The following is an 18,538-nucleotide window of genomic DNA, read 5'->3' on the forward strand; positions in this document are numbered from 1 at the left end:
AACTTAAGCTAGATATCATCAAGATGAACATTCTGACCAATTTTCATGAAGATCTCTTGAAAAATATTACCTCTAGAGAGGTCACAAAGTTTTTCTATTTTCAGACCTACTGACCTAGTTTTTGATCGCACGTGACCCAGTTTCAAACTTGACCCAGATATCATCAAGGTGAACATTCTGACCAATTTTCATGAAGATCCATTGAGAAATATGGCCTCTAGAGACATCACAAGGTTTTTCTATTTTTAGACCTACTGACCTAGTTTTTGACCGCACGTGATCCAGTTTCGAACTTAACCTAGATATCATCAAGATGAACATTCTGACCAATTTTCATGAAGATCTCTTGAAAAATATGGCCTCTAGAGAGGTCACAAAGTTTTTCTATTTTTAGATCTACTGACCTAGTTACTGACTGCACGTGACCCAGTTTCGAACTTAAGCTAGATATCATCAAGATGAACATTCTGACCAATTTTCATGAAGATCTCTTGAAAAATATGGCCTCTAGAGAGGTCACAAAGTTTTTCTATTTTCAGACCTACTGACCTAGTTTTTGACCGCACGTGACCCAGTTTCAAACTTGACCCAGATATCATCAAGGTGAACATTCTGACCAATTTTCATGAAGATCCATTGAGAAATATGGCCTCTAGAGAGGTCAGAAGGTTTTTCTATTTTTAGACCTACTGACCTAGTTTTTGACCCCACGTGACCCAGTTTCGAACTTGACATAGATATCATCAAGGTGAACATTCCGGCCAATTAATGAAGATCTTGTGAAAAATATGGCCTCTAGAGAGGTCACAAGGTTTTTCTATTTTTAGATCTACTGACCTAGTTTTTGACCCCACATAACCCAGTTTCGAACTTGACCTAGATATCACCAAGGTGAACATTCTGACTAATTTTCATGAAGATCCATTGAGAAATATTGCCTCTAGAGAGGTCACAAGGTTTTTCTATTTTTAGATCTACTGACCTAGTTTTTGATCCCACGTGACCCAGTTTCGAACTCGATCTAGATATCATCAAGGTAAACATTCTGACCAATTTTCATGAAGATCTCATGAAAAATATTACCTCTAGAGAGGTCACAAGGTTTTTCTATTTTTAGATCTACTGACCTAGTTTTTGATCCCATGTGACCCAGTTTCGAACTTGACCTAGATATCATCAAGATGAACATTCTGACCAATTTTCATGAAGACCCATTGAGAAATATGGCCTCTAGAGAGGTCACAAGGTTTTTCTATTTTTAGACCTACTGACCTAGTTTTTGACCCCACGTGACCCAGTTTCGAACTTGACCTAGATATCATCAAGATGAACATTCTGACCAATTTTCATGAAGATCTCGTGAAAAATATGGCCTCTAGAGAGGTCACAAGGTTTTTCTATTTTTAGATCTACTGACCTAGTTTTTGACCGCACGTGACCCAGTTTCGAACTTGACCTAGATATCATCAAGATGAACATTCAGACCAATTTTCATAAAGATCCCATGAAAAATGTGACCTCTAGAGTGGTCACAAGCAAAAGTTTACGCACGCACGGACCACGGACGCCACACGATCACAAAAGCTCACCTTGTCACTTTGTGACAGGTGAGCTAAAAAAGCATTGGATATAATGACAATATAGACGTCCAACACAAGTACAAAGAAGTCCCAGATAGTCGATATCGTTACGTCGAACATTGGATACGTCAATGCAATTTTTACAGTCCCTTGAATATCGAGGTAACGGTATTCGACTGTATGTCATATATAATATGTCCACAACCTGAAAATGTATGTCATATATGGCGTGTCCTGCCATTACATTTAATACATATTTAATCAAGTAAGTAAGTAAGTAAGTTTTCTTGCTAAATGTTATCATTTTGAACAATGAAGTTTAACACAAATGAATTTACATTGTAACCATAGTAACCATAATGAAAAGATCATAGAAACATATCTTACTTTTCTCAATGCCAACAAGGCAGGTGACAGAATACTAAAATATTAAAGGTCAAGAAGCTAAATGGGGGATGGGGAGTGGGGAGTGGGAGGGGAGAGTTGTAAACCGTTGCAATCTGTATCAACAACTGCCTTTATTCCAAGTTTCAGTCAATACCTTTAAAAGTGTAAGTTTAATAGTTTAAAAGTTATGCTCTGGACATGAAATATAAGGGCAGATTTCTCCTTGCTGAGACCTTGACCTTTGACCTACAGACCAAGTTCATGTGCTCCACTTATAGTCTCATCACACCTACCTACATGCCAAGTTTGAAGTCAATATCTTGCCTGGTTATTTAATTATGTTCGAGACACAAAATATGATTGACAATTTTGACCTCTGAGCTCAATTTGTGACCTTACCTTTAACCTTCAGAGCAGGTTCAAGTGCTCTACATATCACCTCATTGCCATCTACCTATATGCCAAGTTTAAAGCCAATACCTTAAATGGTTATAAAGTTATGCACCAGACATGAATTATGACAGACGGACAGACACACAGGCCATCATCCAAAACCTGCGTATAAACAAGAGGACCATGATGGTCCTGAATCGCTCACCTCTTCCCACATGACCCAGTTTTGAGTATGACGTCGTTTTTTCTATTATTTGACATAGTGACCTAGTTTTTGAGCTCATGTGACCCAGTTTTGAACTTGACCTAGATAGTATCAAGATAAAAATTCTGACCAATTTTCATGAAGATCCATTGAAAAATATGGTCTCTAGAGAGGTCACAAGGTTTTTCTATTATTTGACCTATGGACCTAGTTTTCGAAGGTACGTGACCCTGTTTTGAATTTTACCTAGATATCATCAAGGTGAACATTCTCACTAATTTTCATGAAGATCTCATGAAAAATATGGCCTCTAGAGAGGTCACAAGGTTTTTCTATTTTTATACCTACTGACCTAGTTTTTGACCACACGTGACCCAGTTTCGAAACTGACCTAGATATCATCAAGGTGAACATTCAGATCAATTTTCATGAAGATCCATTGAAAAATATGGCCTCTAGAGAGGTCAAAAGATTTTAATTATTTTAGACCTACTGACCTAGTTTTAGACCGCAGTTGACCCAGTTTCAAACTTGACCTAGATATCATCAAGATGAACATTCAGACCAACTTTCATACAATTCCCATGAAAAGTATGGTCTCTAGAGAGGTCACAAGGTTTTTTTATTATTTGACCTACTGACCTAGTTTTTTAAGGCACATGACCCAGTTTCAAACTTGACCTAGATATCATCAAGGTGAACATTCTGACCAATTTTCATGAAGATCCATTCAAGAGTATGGCCTCTAGAGAGGTCACAAGGTTTTTCTATTTTTAGACCTACTGACCTAGTTTTTGATGGCACGTGACCCAGTTTCGAACCTGACCTAGATATCATCAAGATGAACATTCTGACCAACTTTCATAAAGATCCCATGAAAAATGTGACCTCTAGAGTGGTCACAAGCAAAAGTTTACGGACGGACGGACGCACGCACGGACGACTGACACCGCGCGATCACAAAATCTAAAGCTAAAAATGCAGCATAGAACGTACAAGTACTAACAAGTACTATTATTGTTGGACACCAATACTGTTCCACCCCTTCTACTCCCCTCTCCCAAGAGCTGACTGGATACTACTTTAGGAGGTAAAGCTGGATATGAACGAACAACTTCCTTTCTAGTCTGAAGCTACTATACAATCTCCTACCCAGTAGTATTTCTTTACAGTAAAGACCTCTGCTATCACAAACATTTTACTTGGACTTTTATAAATCATATTTTTTCATCAGTAAGTGGTATTAGATTTTTGTTTCTGAAATTGTTTAGAGCATTTTTCACTTATTTAAAGGTAAAGTGAGTGATATAATATGACAATAAATTGAAAAAAAAAAAAAAAAATATTCGCTATGGTCATGTGATTTTCATGGTCACATGGTAAATTTTTGATATAGAGATTTATGTTGCACTAGGGGAGGTAATCACTGTGGAGAGTATGCGGATACAGATACACTTTACCTTGACCCACATAGCTGCTGGAGCTGTGACTGTCACCTTATCATCATGTACACATGCACCGCCACTTGTCCTACAACACAAGGTAAATAAATAAAGGAGATGATCAATTTTTTTGCCTTAAAACAGAAAGAGTTGTAAAATTTCCTACTTTAAACAAAAACTGTCAAATGTCAGTATACCTTACTAGTAACTATGAAACTTGTCTTTTTGCCTGTTAGACAGACAAGTAAAAATGTTACTCAAACATGACTGCACTCCTTTAAAGTATGAAATTCAAATTTTAGGGTACTGCCCTCCTTTAAAATATGAATTCCCATTCATCAGGACTACCCTCTTTTAAAATACAAATTCACATTTATCATGGTTGCCCTCTATCAGAATATTAATTCACTATTTATGGCTACTGCCCTCCTTTCATGGCAGCCCTGCTTTTACATATGAATTTTAAAATAGAAATTCACATTTATCATGACTACCCTCCTTTAAAATATGAATTCACAATTATCATGATTATTATGTACTCATTTAAAAACTCTGTTAAGTTTCAGTGGAACCTGAAACGTCAATATTTTTTCACACTGATGTTCAAATTTTATATCTGGTATGTGACGTCATTTAATATGACGTCAGTTTCAAGAATGTTGTTGCGTTTATAAGTTCTTTAACGCTCGTATTTCCAATTTCACTCAGGCTTTATAACAAATTTGTATCATTTATATAACTTAAAGTGTAGATGCTTATGTAATATAAAGATTATTAGATATCGCGCAATATTTCCTCTGCAGAACTCATGCATATTTCTCGATGCAAATCTAATAACCTGTATCTACCTCCTTTAACATATGAATCCACAATAGGCATGACTACCCTCCTTTAAAATGTGAATTCATAATTATCAAGATTGCCCTCCTTTAAAGTATCAATTAACATTTAGGTTAAAAACTAAATGTATGAGAATAAGCTAACCCAAATTCCGGCAGATCTGTATCAAACTTGACATGTCCTTCAAACACAACCTTCAAGTTGTCATCCACAGCTATCAACTTTATCTGAAATGAAATCAAAGATTATGAGGTCCTTAGTCTCGGATGTTGATTTTATTAATTTTTTTTCCCAAAAAGCATATAGCAGACAAAGCGGTACTTGTATATTACTTTTGAAGTTTCAGTGAGCGAGAAAAAGTCAAAATAATTCAGTTCTTTTACTTTTTTATTTAAAAAACAAAACAAAAACTAGAATGTGTCTGTAGGACACAGGGTGTGCCCCCCACTGGTACATTTGTCACAAATAAGGGGCAATAATTCAAATGTTTGCAGTCTTAATGGGGTATAGCCTCAACAAACATTTTATGAAAAGGATTCATTATTCTAGGCCCTATACTTTTTGAGCTATGAGCATCACAAACAAAAAATCCACTATTTTGGCTATTTCAAGGGCCATAACTCTGTAATAAGAGCTAAGATTCTCAAGAAAAATGCCAAGTGTGCAAGGTCACATCACGCTAAAGACTCCAGCAAGGTTTCCTGAATTTACATCTAATACTTTTTGAGCTAGGCACATAATCAGGTGAAAATGTGCATTTTTTTACTATTTCAGGCTCCATAACTTTAAAAATATGGGGTGGAGCCAGTCAAAAAATTAGAGGTGTGCAAGTTTATATCATGATAAAGACTTATGCAAGTTTTCAACCATTTATATTAAATACTATTTGAGCTAGGTGCAACACAAGGTGAAAATGTACATTTTTGACTATTTCAGGGGCCATAACTCTAAAAATAGAGGGCGGACCCAAATGAAAAATAGGAGGTGTGCAAGTTCATATCATGATTAAGACTCATGCAAGGTTTCATGAATCTATATCAAATACTTTTTGAGCTAGGCATGTCACAAGGTGAAAATGTGCATTTTTGACTATTTCAGGGGCCATAACTCTGAAAATAGGGGGTGGACCAAAATGAAAAATAGGAGGTGCGCAAGTTCATATCATGTTTAAGACTCATGCAAGGTTTCATGAATCTATATCAAATACTTTTTGAGCTAAGCGTGTCACAACGTGAAAATGTGCATTTTTGACTATTTCAGGGGCCATAACTCTGAAAATAGTAGGCGGAGCCAGATGAAAAATAGGAGGTGCGCAAGTTCATATCATGATTAAGACTCATGCAAGGTTTCATGAATCTATATCAAATACTTTTTGAGCTAGGCATGTCACAAGGTGAAAATGTGCATTTTTGACTATTTCAGGGGCCATAACTCTGAAAATAGGGGGTGGAGCCGGACGAAAAATTGGATGTGCGCAAGTTCATATCATGATTAAGATTCATGCAAGGTTTCATCAATTTATATCAAATACTTTTCGAGCTAGGCGTGTCACGAACTTCGGACGGATGGACGGACACACAGACGGACAGACAAGACCAAATCTATATGCCCCCACCACTCATGGGGAGGCACAAAAACATGACCTACTCACTTTATTTTCCCATTAGACAGAACTATTCTTTATGCCTTAAACACTAATTTTAAGAATTTAAGTAGCAACAATTTTAATTTAATGAACTACATCAAAGCAGGCAAAATTTGAAGAGTGGTACAAAAAAGATGAAAGTAATATTGGTTTAGATTAACATTTTTAGCCCTAGCTGCTTGCATAACATGACAGATTTTAACTTTTAGCCTGCTGGCGGCAAATGATTCTGCCTTTGCGACCAGTGCAGACCAAGATTAGCCTACACATCCGTGCAGTCTGATCATGGTCTGCACTGTTCGCTATTCAGTCAGTAAATTTTCAGTGAACACCCCTTTGAATAATAAGTGGTACTGCCCAAATTGAATGATGGACCAGTCCATTTTAGAAATTTAGTAGGCTAAAGGTTAATGACATCTGCTCAAATCATGCTTCATAAATTGCAACATTTGCTTAATCTTTCATCTTGGTCATGACCGAGTGATTTATCAAACAGCAGACACATTAATTATCTAATCTGCATATTGCAAAGTTTGCAAACAAATTAAAATTCAAACATTTTTAGCCTTAATGTACTTGCCAAATCTTAATAATAAGTAATTTCAAAAACTTGATTATACAGTACTTAGGATGTTTAACAGACGGCCTATAAAATCTGAATAAATTAAAAGCGATAATTTACAGTTGCACTGATAAAGCATCGAAACATATGAAACACTATATATACTAGTGAAGTTATGTATTACCTACTGCAGCAAATTTTAATGAAGTTGGTTGAATAATTGCAAAATACAGAAATAAAATATCTGCTGGTACACTGGATCATTAATTGGACCAATTTGTCTAGTTCATATAGGGATGCATGTAAATCACACTTGATTACAGTACAACATAAAAGTAAACAGGATAAAATCTCTTAAGAAACTAAACCTAGATGAATATTATGAGCCACGCCATGAGAAAACCAACATAGTGGGTTTGCGACCAGCATGGATCCAGACCAGCCTGCGCATCTGCGCCTTCTGTAATTAGAGAAACTGTTAGCGAACAGTATGGATCCTGACCAGACTGCGCGGATGCGCAGGTGGGTTCATGCTGGTCGCAAAGCCACTATGTTGATTTTCTCATGGTGCGGCTCAATTATATATAAGGTTTTTTATTAGTTCTATACTGACCAATCGCCGCATTTCATATTTTCACCCGAAATGTATTTCCACTTTCGGTTCGGATGTGCTAAAAATAGCACAGAGAGCCTGCCTCAATTTAATCAATATTTACATATTTTCAATCAAATAAAATGCTTTTAGGCTGTCCTAACAACATTCTGACAACATATATTTATTTGAAGGAAGTGTTAACCGGACACCTAGCTGATTCTCTAAGATTTTTCTAGGCATCTGGTAATCAACTTTGTTTAAAATTAAGTATTTTTCAATGCAATTATTGTATCATACTTCGCGCAATAAGTTACTAAACTACATATGATCAACATTTAAGTTAAAAGAAATAACTGCAGTTTATAGATGAAGGTAGTGACGCTGTTTAAAGCATTCTGGTGCTGTGGTTGTTGTTGTTTTGCGGTAGATCAAAGCCGAGAAAGACAATATCTTCAAAAAGGAGGTACTCTATTACGAGTCCAATACCTTAAGGTTTGAGTTCAGTGTAGCTAGCATTTAACTGTTAACAGGTAAATATAGTGCTGTATTAGGCAAACAAAAATGATATATAATAAATTAATCACACTATTAACAAGAGCTTGTAGAACACGAAATGCCCCCTTGATGCGTTCAGTAACTGCACAAGGAACTGTGACCTTGAGCTTTGACCTCCTGGTCTCAAAATCAATAGGGGTCATCTGCTGGTCATGATCAACCTCCCTATTAAGTTTCGATCGTGATCCTAGGCTTGAACGTTCACCAGTTACTGTCCGGAAACGGTTTAACTGTTCCGGATCTCTGTGACCTTGACCTTTGGCCTACTGATATCTCAAAATCAATAGGGGTCATCTGCTGGGTCAACCTCCCTATTAAGTTTCATGATCCTAGGCTTGAACGTTCACCAGTTATTGTCCGAAAATTGTTTAACTGTTCCGGATCTCTGTGACCTTGACCTTTGACCTACTGATCTCAAAATCAATAGGGGTCATCTGCTGGTCATGATCAACCTCCCTATAAACTTTCATGATCCTAGGCCCAAGCGTTCTTGAGATATCATCCAGAAACCGCGTACACCTGTTCTGGGTCAATGTTACATTGACCTTTGACTTTCAGTGTTGTTATATTTTCTGGTCCTTCGGGATCATTGATTTCAACTCATTTAGATTTGAAGATTGAATACTGCTTAAGCCGGTGCTAGGGGGCGTGGGCAGTGTTGCATTTTCCATTACTGCTCATGAACAGACTCAATCAAACCGAGTCTGCAATTTTCACTGTTTGCCTTGTTCTCGGTGCTTCCGAGGGATCTACTTTTCAGATTTTTTTTTTTTTTACTGTCCTCAAAATCAATAGGGGTCATGTGCTAGTCATGATCAACTGCCTATTAAGTTTCGTGATCCTAGGCCCAAGCGTTCTTGAGTTATCATCCAGAAACGGATTGGTCTACATACAAACAGACCACATCTGCAAAAATCTTCAAAGTGGGGCAGAATTAAAGTAAACCCTGGGACAGAAAATACTAAGGTCCCTACTGGGGCTCGAACCCCGGACCTCGAGATCTGTAGGCGGACACTCAACCACGTTGCTAAAAGGTTAACCCAACAGCAAGGCTGTTGGAAGTGGCCTATAAACCTACTATCACTACAAAATTAATGTAAATTTGAGACGCTCCCTAATAAACCGCAACTGACACCTAGTTGTTTAAGTAGGTCACAAGAGTAACTGCAAAGTTGTCATGCACAAAGCATACTATAATATACCTAACAACATATATCTGTACCTACTGCAACATGAAAAGTAATTGCCAAATTCTTAGATTGACCAGAATTACCTGCTGAGTGCTGAAGTCGAATCCAAGGTAGTATTTTTCACCTTCCATCTTATCTGCACGTTACGGTTACGGTAAGTTCAGAATCATACCAAATGTTCAACGGTATCAGTTAAGCGCTTTACTGTAGTTTAACAACAAACGTTTGTGATACAAGGAAGAATAATATGAGTTTTCACCTGAATTTATCGTTACCTAAAGCACAAAGTTGAAAAACAAAAACGTCAGTATATAATCTTTTCTCAGGAACATTAGAAGAACTGACACAAACAATGTGTTAACATGTTTTGTGTTGACATGTGTTACTTCAGTGATCTGTAGATCAAGGGATTGTCTCAAAATTATTTTGATTTAAATCAATGGACCAGTTGGACTTGTAAACTTCAGTTTGGTTATTTGCACTTATATCAGGTCTGCACAACAGTGGGACATGCCGAATAACCAGATCACAACATCATGCTGCATTTTGGTGTACCAATGAGCTTAGTCTAAATAATAGGACATTTTGGGACAGTGTGATAATTTTTGACTGTCACTGTCCCATCACGTCCAAACTTATATGCATATTTCTGTTAGGAAGTCCCCAATGAAATATGTTGGGAACCTTTTCTGGTACATGTACAATGTATATATAATGAATACATCTCTGATAATGAATTTATGTTGACATTTAAGCATAAAATTGCCTAGTCCAACCCGTTGCGTAATTATCACTTTCATTTCATTTCAGTTTGATATTCAGTAATGTATATTTTTGCATGTCGGCTTTAAACTGACAGTCTTTATGTTATAAATTTGAACAGAATATATAAGTGGAGCACAGCAATGGAAGAAAATCCATTTCCAGACCTAAAAATAGATTCATCAGACTTCCTGGACACACTCTGTGGCCGAAGTAAATGTTCCAAATGTGAGAGGTCCCGGAAATACTACTGCTACAATTGTTACGTCCCTGTTCCCGAGATAGAAGGAAAAGTACCAAAAGTTAAGGTATATAATTGTTAATATAATATAAAAAGTTTTATTCCTAATTAATTACTAAGCTACCTGGAAATTGATAATTATTAACTGATCATAAAAAGTCTTTTGGGTATAGTTATGTGGTAAATAAGTACTGGAATGGTTCTAAAAGGAATGTTATGTAAAACATCTGGTACATTTTTTCTGGTTTTCTCAACTGCTGCCAAAATAATTATTGATAGTTCAAAACTGAATTTTTTAAGACAAACCTGTCCTTATTAATTTTAGATTGACATGGTACTGAAAAACAAAGATTTAAAGAAATCAAAACTGATACAGAATGGACATTTCTGAACAAACATGCCTGTATCTAAAGGATTTCTTTCTGTCTATTCTTAGGGCTTTCTCCTGCTCTGTCCATCTTGTCAGATCATTCTGTGTCTCTACTTGTACAGGATGAATTTGGCTTACCAAGTGATTGCTTTGTATGTAAAGCGCCTTTGAACGTGTTTGTCAGGAAAAGGGCGCTACAATGTATATGTAAATCTGGAAAATGATAAGGTAATTATGCTCCTCTTCATACAGATGCGTAACTTATTCAAATTTACATTCCAGCTCCCAGTTAAGATAGATGTTATCAAGCACCCAAGTGAAGTTGATGGTAAAAGTACAGCAGTTCATGCCGCAGTTATTGCCCCTGATGATGTAACCGTGTACACATACCCTTGTATACCAGATTACGATAAAAACAAGGTAATTTTCAGTGTTCAAAATATTAAGTACCATAACAATAAAGACATAAGCATAAGCCAATAGGATTAAAGATGGCAGTTAATATCAGACAGAAGTACTTTATGATTTCCTGTTTTATAAAGTAGAATTACGGGTATATTGTCCGAGAAAATACTCTACAGAAATTGATTAAGATGCTTTTTTGAATACGTTAGAGTAGATATGGAAGGCATGTGATCATTCACAAATTAGTCTATATTTACTGTAGTATCGTGTGATTCCGATATACAATGTGTAATATTGTGATGGTCTCTCTTGTATATGACACTGGTATGGTACAATATAACAGAACATTGCATTCATATAGAATATATATAAAATAGTATTTTTGGTTTCCAATATTTAGGTGGTGCTTGTATTTCCTGGTGAGAGTTCAGTTACTCTGGCTGATCTATCGGAGAAATGGGGTGTTAACAGCAGACAGCTGACAGGGAAAAGAAAAGCTTGTAGTGATAATGAAGCTGATGACTCGCAATCTTGTAATGTAGAAAAATTACCTAGGTTAGAAAATAACCAAAAATTTACTGAAGAACAAAATGAAATGCATCTAGATGGGAAATTAGTTACTGAAGATCAACCTCAAAATGGTGAGGATGAAAATGTAGTCAATTCTTTGTATACTAATTTATCAGCAGAACAAGCTAGTGAAAGGGAAGTTAATCACAGTTGCGAAAACAATGAAGGTGTAGTTATTAATGGACAAAGTAAAGATAAAGCTGAATCTCCTACTACTGAAACTGCTCCTGGACTGGTGCCCACTTGCAGGCTGGAGAGAGTTGTTTTTATAGACAGCACATGGAACCAGACTAAAACTATCTGCAGTGATGAACGTCTCAGAGGTATAATTATATGACCTGTATTGATTTAAGTCAGCTACTGTATGCAGTAAAAATAGTTTATACTACTAATACTTCGATTTAGTGATTAAACTCAATTGTGAAGAAAGCTCGAGGCTTCTACGAATCACTCTCAGGTGTGTTCCTTAAACAAGAAATTTTGTACTCAGTGGTGTTCAAACCTCAATGACTGACACTTTTATTTCTGGTATTTTGCTAATGTTTGCAGATACTAGATCTTTGGAACCAGCATTTCACAAATTACAGCAGTTATAGTTGTAGGCTTAACTTTGAGACCCAATAGTGATTATAAATTAGTCACTGCTATTACTAGAATCCCATTATAGTAATTATGATGTGGCTTTTAAACAATAATTAAAGGTGAAAATCCAAAGGTTTATTTTTATACTTTTCTTCCTTTTTTATACATTTCGGTAACAAGTTGTATTTTGGGATCACTTGAGGCATGTTACCTGCTCTTCAACTTGAGCAGTTCTTATCCAATGTTCACCAGACTTACAATGTTATACAATAACTCAGCCAATCTTGATAATCAGCTTCTTCTTCTTATCAGTCCTTCCATTAGCTCAAAAGTATATTTTCTAGGAACCAAACCAAATTTATGTAGAAAATGAATACCAGTAAAGTCGAGGCCATCAGTAGATCAGACTGGTGTCCCTATTTATGACCCTAGAAATTATCTAAATTTTGAACATTGACAGTGTCAGAGTGATAATCAGGAGCTTTTCTTCATCGCAGTTTGTGTATTGCAATAGAAAATAGGTAAAGTTTGATAACCAACAGGTCACAATTAGGTAAATAGTTTTCCCTGTATATTCTATATAAAACTGATCTTTTTTAAAGAGCTACCAAACATAGCTAGACCCATTTGAGAGAACAAATCCTTTCCTCATTTTAAAGGGTTACATGTGTGATAAAACTGATATAAAATGAAGAGAAAAGTAGGGGTCATGTACTGTATCTTCTAATAGAGATTTCTCTGGTCACATTTGCTTACTGTAAACTGACATCAAAATCACACTGCTGTGACCTGGAAGTACTATTCATACTAAAATTACTAAAATTGAGCTTGACTTCACCAAATACAACCTGCTCTCCCATTTTTCCTACCAAAATGTCAAAATTACATCCACAATGAAATTTAAACAGACACTAGCTTCAATTTAGAACTCTGTTGCCATGCCAAGTGAAAAATTAGTGTTCAAATACCTGGCAGCCATTACGCGACTAGACCAAATGGCTCCCACGCTGGTTCCTGTAGTTTATTTAGGCCAACATTGCCATAAGTTTCTATAAAGTTACAGCTATGAACTACATGTAGTCAAAATTTTGACTCTGGCACTCTGTACACAATTTTCAAAACAATGAAACACATAAAATCAAAAGATCTAAGATTTTTAGAGCTTGAAATATTTACTGTATGGCTGCTATATTTTTCCGTTGCAGTTTCTTTTTGTTACGAGCCTTCTTTGCGATGCATTGCACTGTGGCTGTGTTTGAGGTACTCATGTGCTTCCAGGAAATCTACCCTAACTTTTTATTAGCTCACCCGTCACATAGTGACAAGGTGAACTTTTGTGATCACCCTTCGTCCGTTGTCTGTGCGTGCGTCCGTCAACAATTTCTTGTCTGCACGATAGTGGTTTCATTATTGATTTTATTTTAACCAAACTTGCATACAACTTGTATCACCATAAGATGTCAGTTCCTTTCTTGAACTGGCCAGATCCCATTATGGGTTCCAGAGTTATGGCCCCTGAAAGGGCCAAAAATAGCTATTTTGACGTTGTCTGCACAATAGCAGCTTCATTTATGATTTGATTTTAACCAAACTTGCACAAAACTTATGTCACCATAAGATCTTGGTTCCTTTCTTGAACTAGCCAGATCCCATTATGGGTTTCAGAGTTATGGCCCCTGAAAGGGCCAGAATTACAAACAAGAGGGCCATGATGGCCCTATATCACTCACCTGTTATCATTGCACTTGAGGACAAGAAGGTCCTCAGAAAAAATATGTAAGTCCAAAGGACAGGAACAACAAAGCGAAAAAATTTAACCAAAAAGAAAAAAAAATCTTACAAGGTATAGATATGTCAAAAAACACCTGAAAGTTGGAGGTACCGTCCATGTTGTACCACAGAAAATTGGCCTCGGTTTTTCTCTACGGCTAATAACAAAAAAGTTACTAAAAATAAGCTATTTGTAGTAACGTAAAAGGGAAGTAATTAAAAAAACTGGCCAGATTCCATCATGGGTTCCAGAGTTATGGCCACTTTTCTGTGGTACAACATGGATGGTACCTCCAATTTTTAGGTGTTTTTCTGACATATCTATACCTTGTAAGAATTTTTTTCTTCTTTTTGGTTAAATTTCTTCCCTTTGTTGTTCCTGTCTATTGGATTTAGATATTTTTTCTGAGGACCTTCTTGTCCTCAAGTGCAATGATAACAGGTGAGCGATATAGGGCCATCATGGCCCTCCTGTTTTGTAAAATGTTTTGGTTTGATATTTTCAGGTCTCCAGTGTATTAAACTAGAGACAAGAGAGACCATATTTTGGCACCACCAAAATGATATACCCAATACTTACCTGTTAAAATGTTTTAGTTTGATATTTTCAGGTCTCCAGTGTATTGAACTAAAGACAAGAGAGACCAAATTTTGGCGCCATCAGAAGGATATACCCAATACTTACCTGTCTACTGTGGAAGCCATGTATTACTTTCTCAGAGAATACCATGAACAGTTTATACAGTCCGATTATAATGGAGAATATGACAATTTGTTGTTCTTCTTTATTTATATGTACAAGAAGATTAGAACATTGTACAGCGGTGGCAGTGAGCTTAAAGCTTATAAGGAAAGAGCTGGGAAATAAAATCATAATGTGAACTTTTTCAAATTTTAGTATTTAGTTGCCTTCATGGTTTTAGTGTGAAGATGAGATTTTTGTGTCTGTACTTCCCTGCTGTATTTGTCAGATTTGAATAAACTGATTTGCTTTACAGATTGCAATTTTATCTAGGATTTTATGAAGTATGTGGAGAGCTATCCTACTCGCTAAAGCATCGGCAACAGCTTTAATACCTTGGTTAAAGTTTTGATGCACTTTCTCACGCTATAGACTGAAAAAATAATTCCACATCATCACCTACATCATATGACACAAGTTATTGACCAAGTACAAAACAGACCTTGTTAATAACATGTTGACCTTCAAGTGTGAACTTGACTTTTGAGCTAAGGTTCTGCAAGCTATGCACGACTCATTTGCGCGTAATGAGAAATATTTGTGCCAAGTAATATTAATATCTCCTGATGAATTTTAAAGTAAAGGAGACAGGAAAGAAAACCTGTTTACCTTTGAGTGAGACCTTGACCTTTGAGCTAGGGTTCAAACTCAATATGCCCCCGGATCTTAAACACTTGGAGCAGGGAGTCGGGGGGGGGGGGGGGGGGGGGGGGGGGGGGGGGGGGCTTAAAATGTGTGGATGTTAAACTATTTATATTGCAAGCTTTCCATGAAATGAAAAAAAAATTACCATGATTAAATGTTTTGGCAACCCTGTCAGTTCTAAGGTAAATGTCACACTAAGGGATCCAAGGCTTACAGGCACTATCTTGTGTCTGCTTCTTTATCATCATCTGTCAATGTGAAACAAGATTTACCAGGCCCAGTTGTTCGAAACTTTAACAGACTGTTAAACTAATCACCTGTTAAATTTTGATGCAAAATAATAGTCTTGGTGGGAAACACTAGTATGATGTTTAACGTTTTAGTGTTCATAATCCTCAAGTCATACATTTGTTTTTCTACGTTTTCTAAAGTGTTAAAATATTACTCTTAAAGTCAGTCCAGTGTTGACTTAATCAGCTGCTAAGTTTCAAACACCTGGGTCCAGCTCCTTTTTCTGCATTTGTTCATTAAACTCCTAGTTTGCCACAAAAAGGTTATAAAATCACTTGTCATAAATGTGTACTATCACTACATTTCATACATTTTGGTTGATATAAACCAGAATATTATCATGGATCAGCAACATTCATATATTCAAAAAGCTTTTCCTAGCATGGACCTGTACACACTCTCTTGTCTGCATCCTGCTTGTACACAGTTGCCAGTAATGTCATCTTCAAGAAAAATCTCCATCATACATCATACATAATAACTGACCTGGGATTCAGTACAAAACCCAGAAGCCTGAAATACCCCGTTCCCGAGTTATATACAGAAACTCTGAGTTAACGGCTATAAATCAGGACCAGTCCTGAAAAATTCTAGGTCTGAATATAAAGGGGCATAAATAGTAAGCAACTTTCAAATGTATTCTCTTCTTGTTGCATTTTTCCATAAGTATAAACATAAACACAAAGTTATAAATTTTACAACATTTATTTTATTATGGAACAAACCTAATCATTTATTTCATCATTCAGACTTGATCCCCAGTGTCTCTACTATAAAAATCAATGAAACAAATGTACACAGCTACATTATACACACAATATCAATGTCACTACACAAAGTTATATGCGTTTTCATGAAACTTTCATACCAGCATTTCAAATATAAAATGCATAAAACATAATATGGCTAGCCTATTTAAAGTCACAATATCCTCTGAATACAAAAATGCTAAAAATTTCTACACACCTGTTGTTTTCTTATAATATTTAGGAATAAACTTCTTATTTCAAACAAATGATTGCAAATGTTGTTCATCTCTAATGTTTCTATTAGATACTCATTTCGCAATCCTTTCTGTAAAAACCTATTTTGAGATAGACAAATTCATGTATCTTTGTGAATAAATAAAGTTTAGTTTCTGCAAGTGCACTATAATCTTTATATTTTATCAGAGTTGCACTTTTATATTTTATCAGAGTTGCACTATAATCTTTATATTTTATCCGAGTTGCACTATAATCTTTATATTTTATCAGAGTTGCACTATAATCTTTATATTTTATAAAAGTTGCACTTTTATATTTTATCAAAGTTACACTATAATCTTTATATTTTATCAAAGTTGACTAATACATATATTTGTAAGAAAATTTCAGGATTACGATGTTATTTATACTGAATAATATATATACAGTGAAATGCCACTCTCTTGTGCACCGATGGTTCAAGAAATGGGACTGCCTTGAGTGATTCATGTGGTCCATAGTAATGTTTCTTATACAGTTGAAACAATTCATCAAACTTGCTTATTTCAAAATCTCGGAAGTCATTTTTAAGTCCTGTCTCGAAAACACTAGTATACAATATCATTTTAAGTTGAATTTTGGTTATCTTGAAGTTACAAGCTATATCCCTTGAAACCCTGAGTACCTCCACATCTTGTCATGACAGTGACTAGAGTTTTACTTAACTTCTTTTCCAAGAAAACTTTATCTTAATACTGAATTAGGATATCAAGCCGACTTCTACCTAGTAGCCAAACTGACACCAAGAGGGCAAGCTGACCTCCACCAAAAGGTCAAGCTGACACCTTGTGGAAAAGCCGACTATTATGAATTTGGCATTTGAGATGCAGGCTATATAACTGCCAAATTGTAAGTCACTGATGTTTGTACATAAATGTGACACAGTACTCTATGAAACAACCAAGAAGACCATGGTGGTCCTAAATTGCTCTCCTTCGGTTCATATCTAGCTTCAACAATTTGACAGAGAATCAACTAAAGAACATTGTGTAAAATGATTTTTAAATCAAGGCATAAGTTTCTGAAAGATTCTCAAAATTTATACAAGTTTCTTTTTAGGGTGATAGTGAAATAAGTTCCACAACTTACATCAATCACACTCGACACCACATTCCTTATGGAATCCATTGCAAGGAGAATTGGAGAGATTCCACTATAGCCCTCATTACAGAAAAAAAACATGCCCTGACTCTTTTTCAACAGAATGGAATTGTCTAAAGAAATGTAGTAGAAGTAACCAAAGGAATATTTATGTAAAATAATTTAAAAACTAGAGGTCTCCCACAACTGCCTAATCATATTGAGTAGATAGTCTGTCTTTGTATACTGTTTCTGGCCTAGTTGTATTCACATGTTGGAGTAACTGGTCTACAATGCTGTGTCAGTAGTGTTTGAGTAATGCTGCACGGGTCTACAATACTGTATCGGTAGTGGAGTAAAGGGCTACACTGCTGCACTGGTCTGCAATGCTGTATCAGCAGTGGAGTAACAGTCAACAATGCTGCACCGGTCTACAATGCTGTATCAGCAGTGGAGTAACAGTCAACAATGCTGCACTGGTACTTGTTGGTAATTACATGTATGTTCAAGAGCCATAATTCAGAAGTGCCTCGGCTGATTGGTCTAGTTATTGAACTTGGCCGAGGTCTTAGAGCCAAACACATTTTGTCCAAGTTTGGTGAAGATCGCATGAGAAATGTTTGACTTAGAGTGCGGACAAGCTTTGTGACACACAGACGGG

General features: G+C 36.1%; 2 protein-coding genes across 4 annotated transcripts in view; one reads left to right on the forward strand and one right to left on the reverse strand.

Annotated features, from left to right (window-relative positions):
- LOC123561019 (xylulose kinase-like) overlaps nucleotides 1-9,603 on the reverse strand; it is an 81,748-nt gene extending 72,145 nt beyond the window's left edge. For 2 of the 3 annotated variants that reach the window (XM_053552314.1, XM_053552315.1), the window contains exons 1-3: nucleotides 9,478-9,603; nucleotides 4,992-5,074; nucleotides 4,026-4,095 (exon numbers count right to left, since the gene is read on the reverse strand). In XM_053552314.1, coding sequence (XP_053408289.1) covers nucleotides 4,026-4,095; nucleotides 4,992-5,074; nucleotides 9,478-9,525 — 201 coding nt within the window. In that variant the 5' untranslated portion in view covers nucleotides 9,526-9,603. The remainder of the gene's footprint in view (nucleotides 1-4,025; nucleotides 4,096-4,991; nucleotides 5,075-9,477) is intronic. The other variant, XM_053552313.1, reaches the window with a different exon arrangement.
- LOC123560033 (tRNA-uridine aminocarboxypropyltransferase 1-like) lies at nucleotides 9,580-15,091 on the forward strand. The gene is made up of 5 exons (XM_045352274.2): nucleotides 9,580-9,697; nucleotides 10,278-10,464; nucleotides 11,050-11,187; nucleotides 11,573-12,065; nucleotides 14,706-15,091. Exons 2-5 carry the CDS (start codon nucleotides 10,300-10,302, stop codon nucleotides 14,960-14,962), a joined length of 1,053 nt encoding a protein of 350 aa, XP_045208209.2. The 5' UTR covers nucleotides 9,580-9,697; nucleotides 10,278-10,299; the 3' UTR covers nucleotides 14,963-15,091.
- The last annotated feature ends 3,447 nt before the right edge of the window (nucleotides 15,092-18,538 follow it).

The sequence above is a fragment of the Mercenaria mercenaria genome, chromosome 10, assembly GCF_021730395.1.
Source record: "Mercenaria mercenaria strain notata chromosome 10, MADL_Memer_1, whole genome shotgun sequence".
NCBI lineage: Eukaryota > Metazoa > Mollusca > Bivalvia > Venerida > Veneridae > Mercenaria > Mercenaria mercenaria.

Bases quoted from the DNA above. Each gene is read 5' to 3' on its own strand.
- LOC123560033 (XM_045352274.2), top strand. From the start codon at position 10,300: ATGGAAGAAAATCCATTTCCAGACCTAAAAATAGATTCATCAGACTTC. The intron at 11,188-11,572 runs GTAATTTTCAGT...TCCAATATTTAG, and splicing joins CAGATTACGATAAAAACAAG to GTGGTGCTTGTATTTCCTGG. The intron at 12,066-14,705 runs GTATAATTATAT...TGATATTTTCAG, and splicing joins CAGTGATGAACGTCTCAGAG to GTCTCCAGTGTATTGAACTA.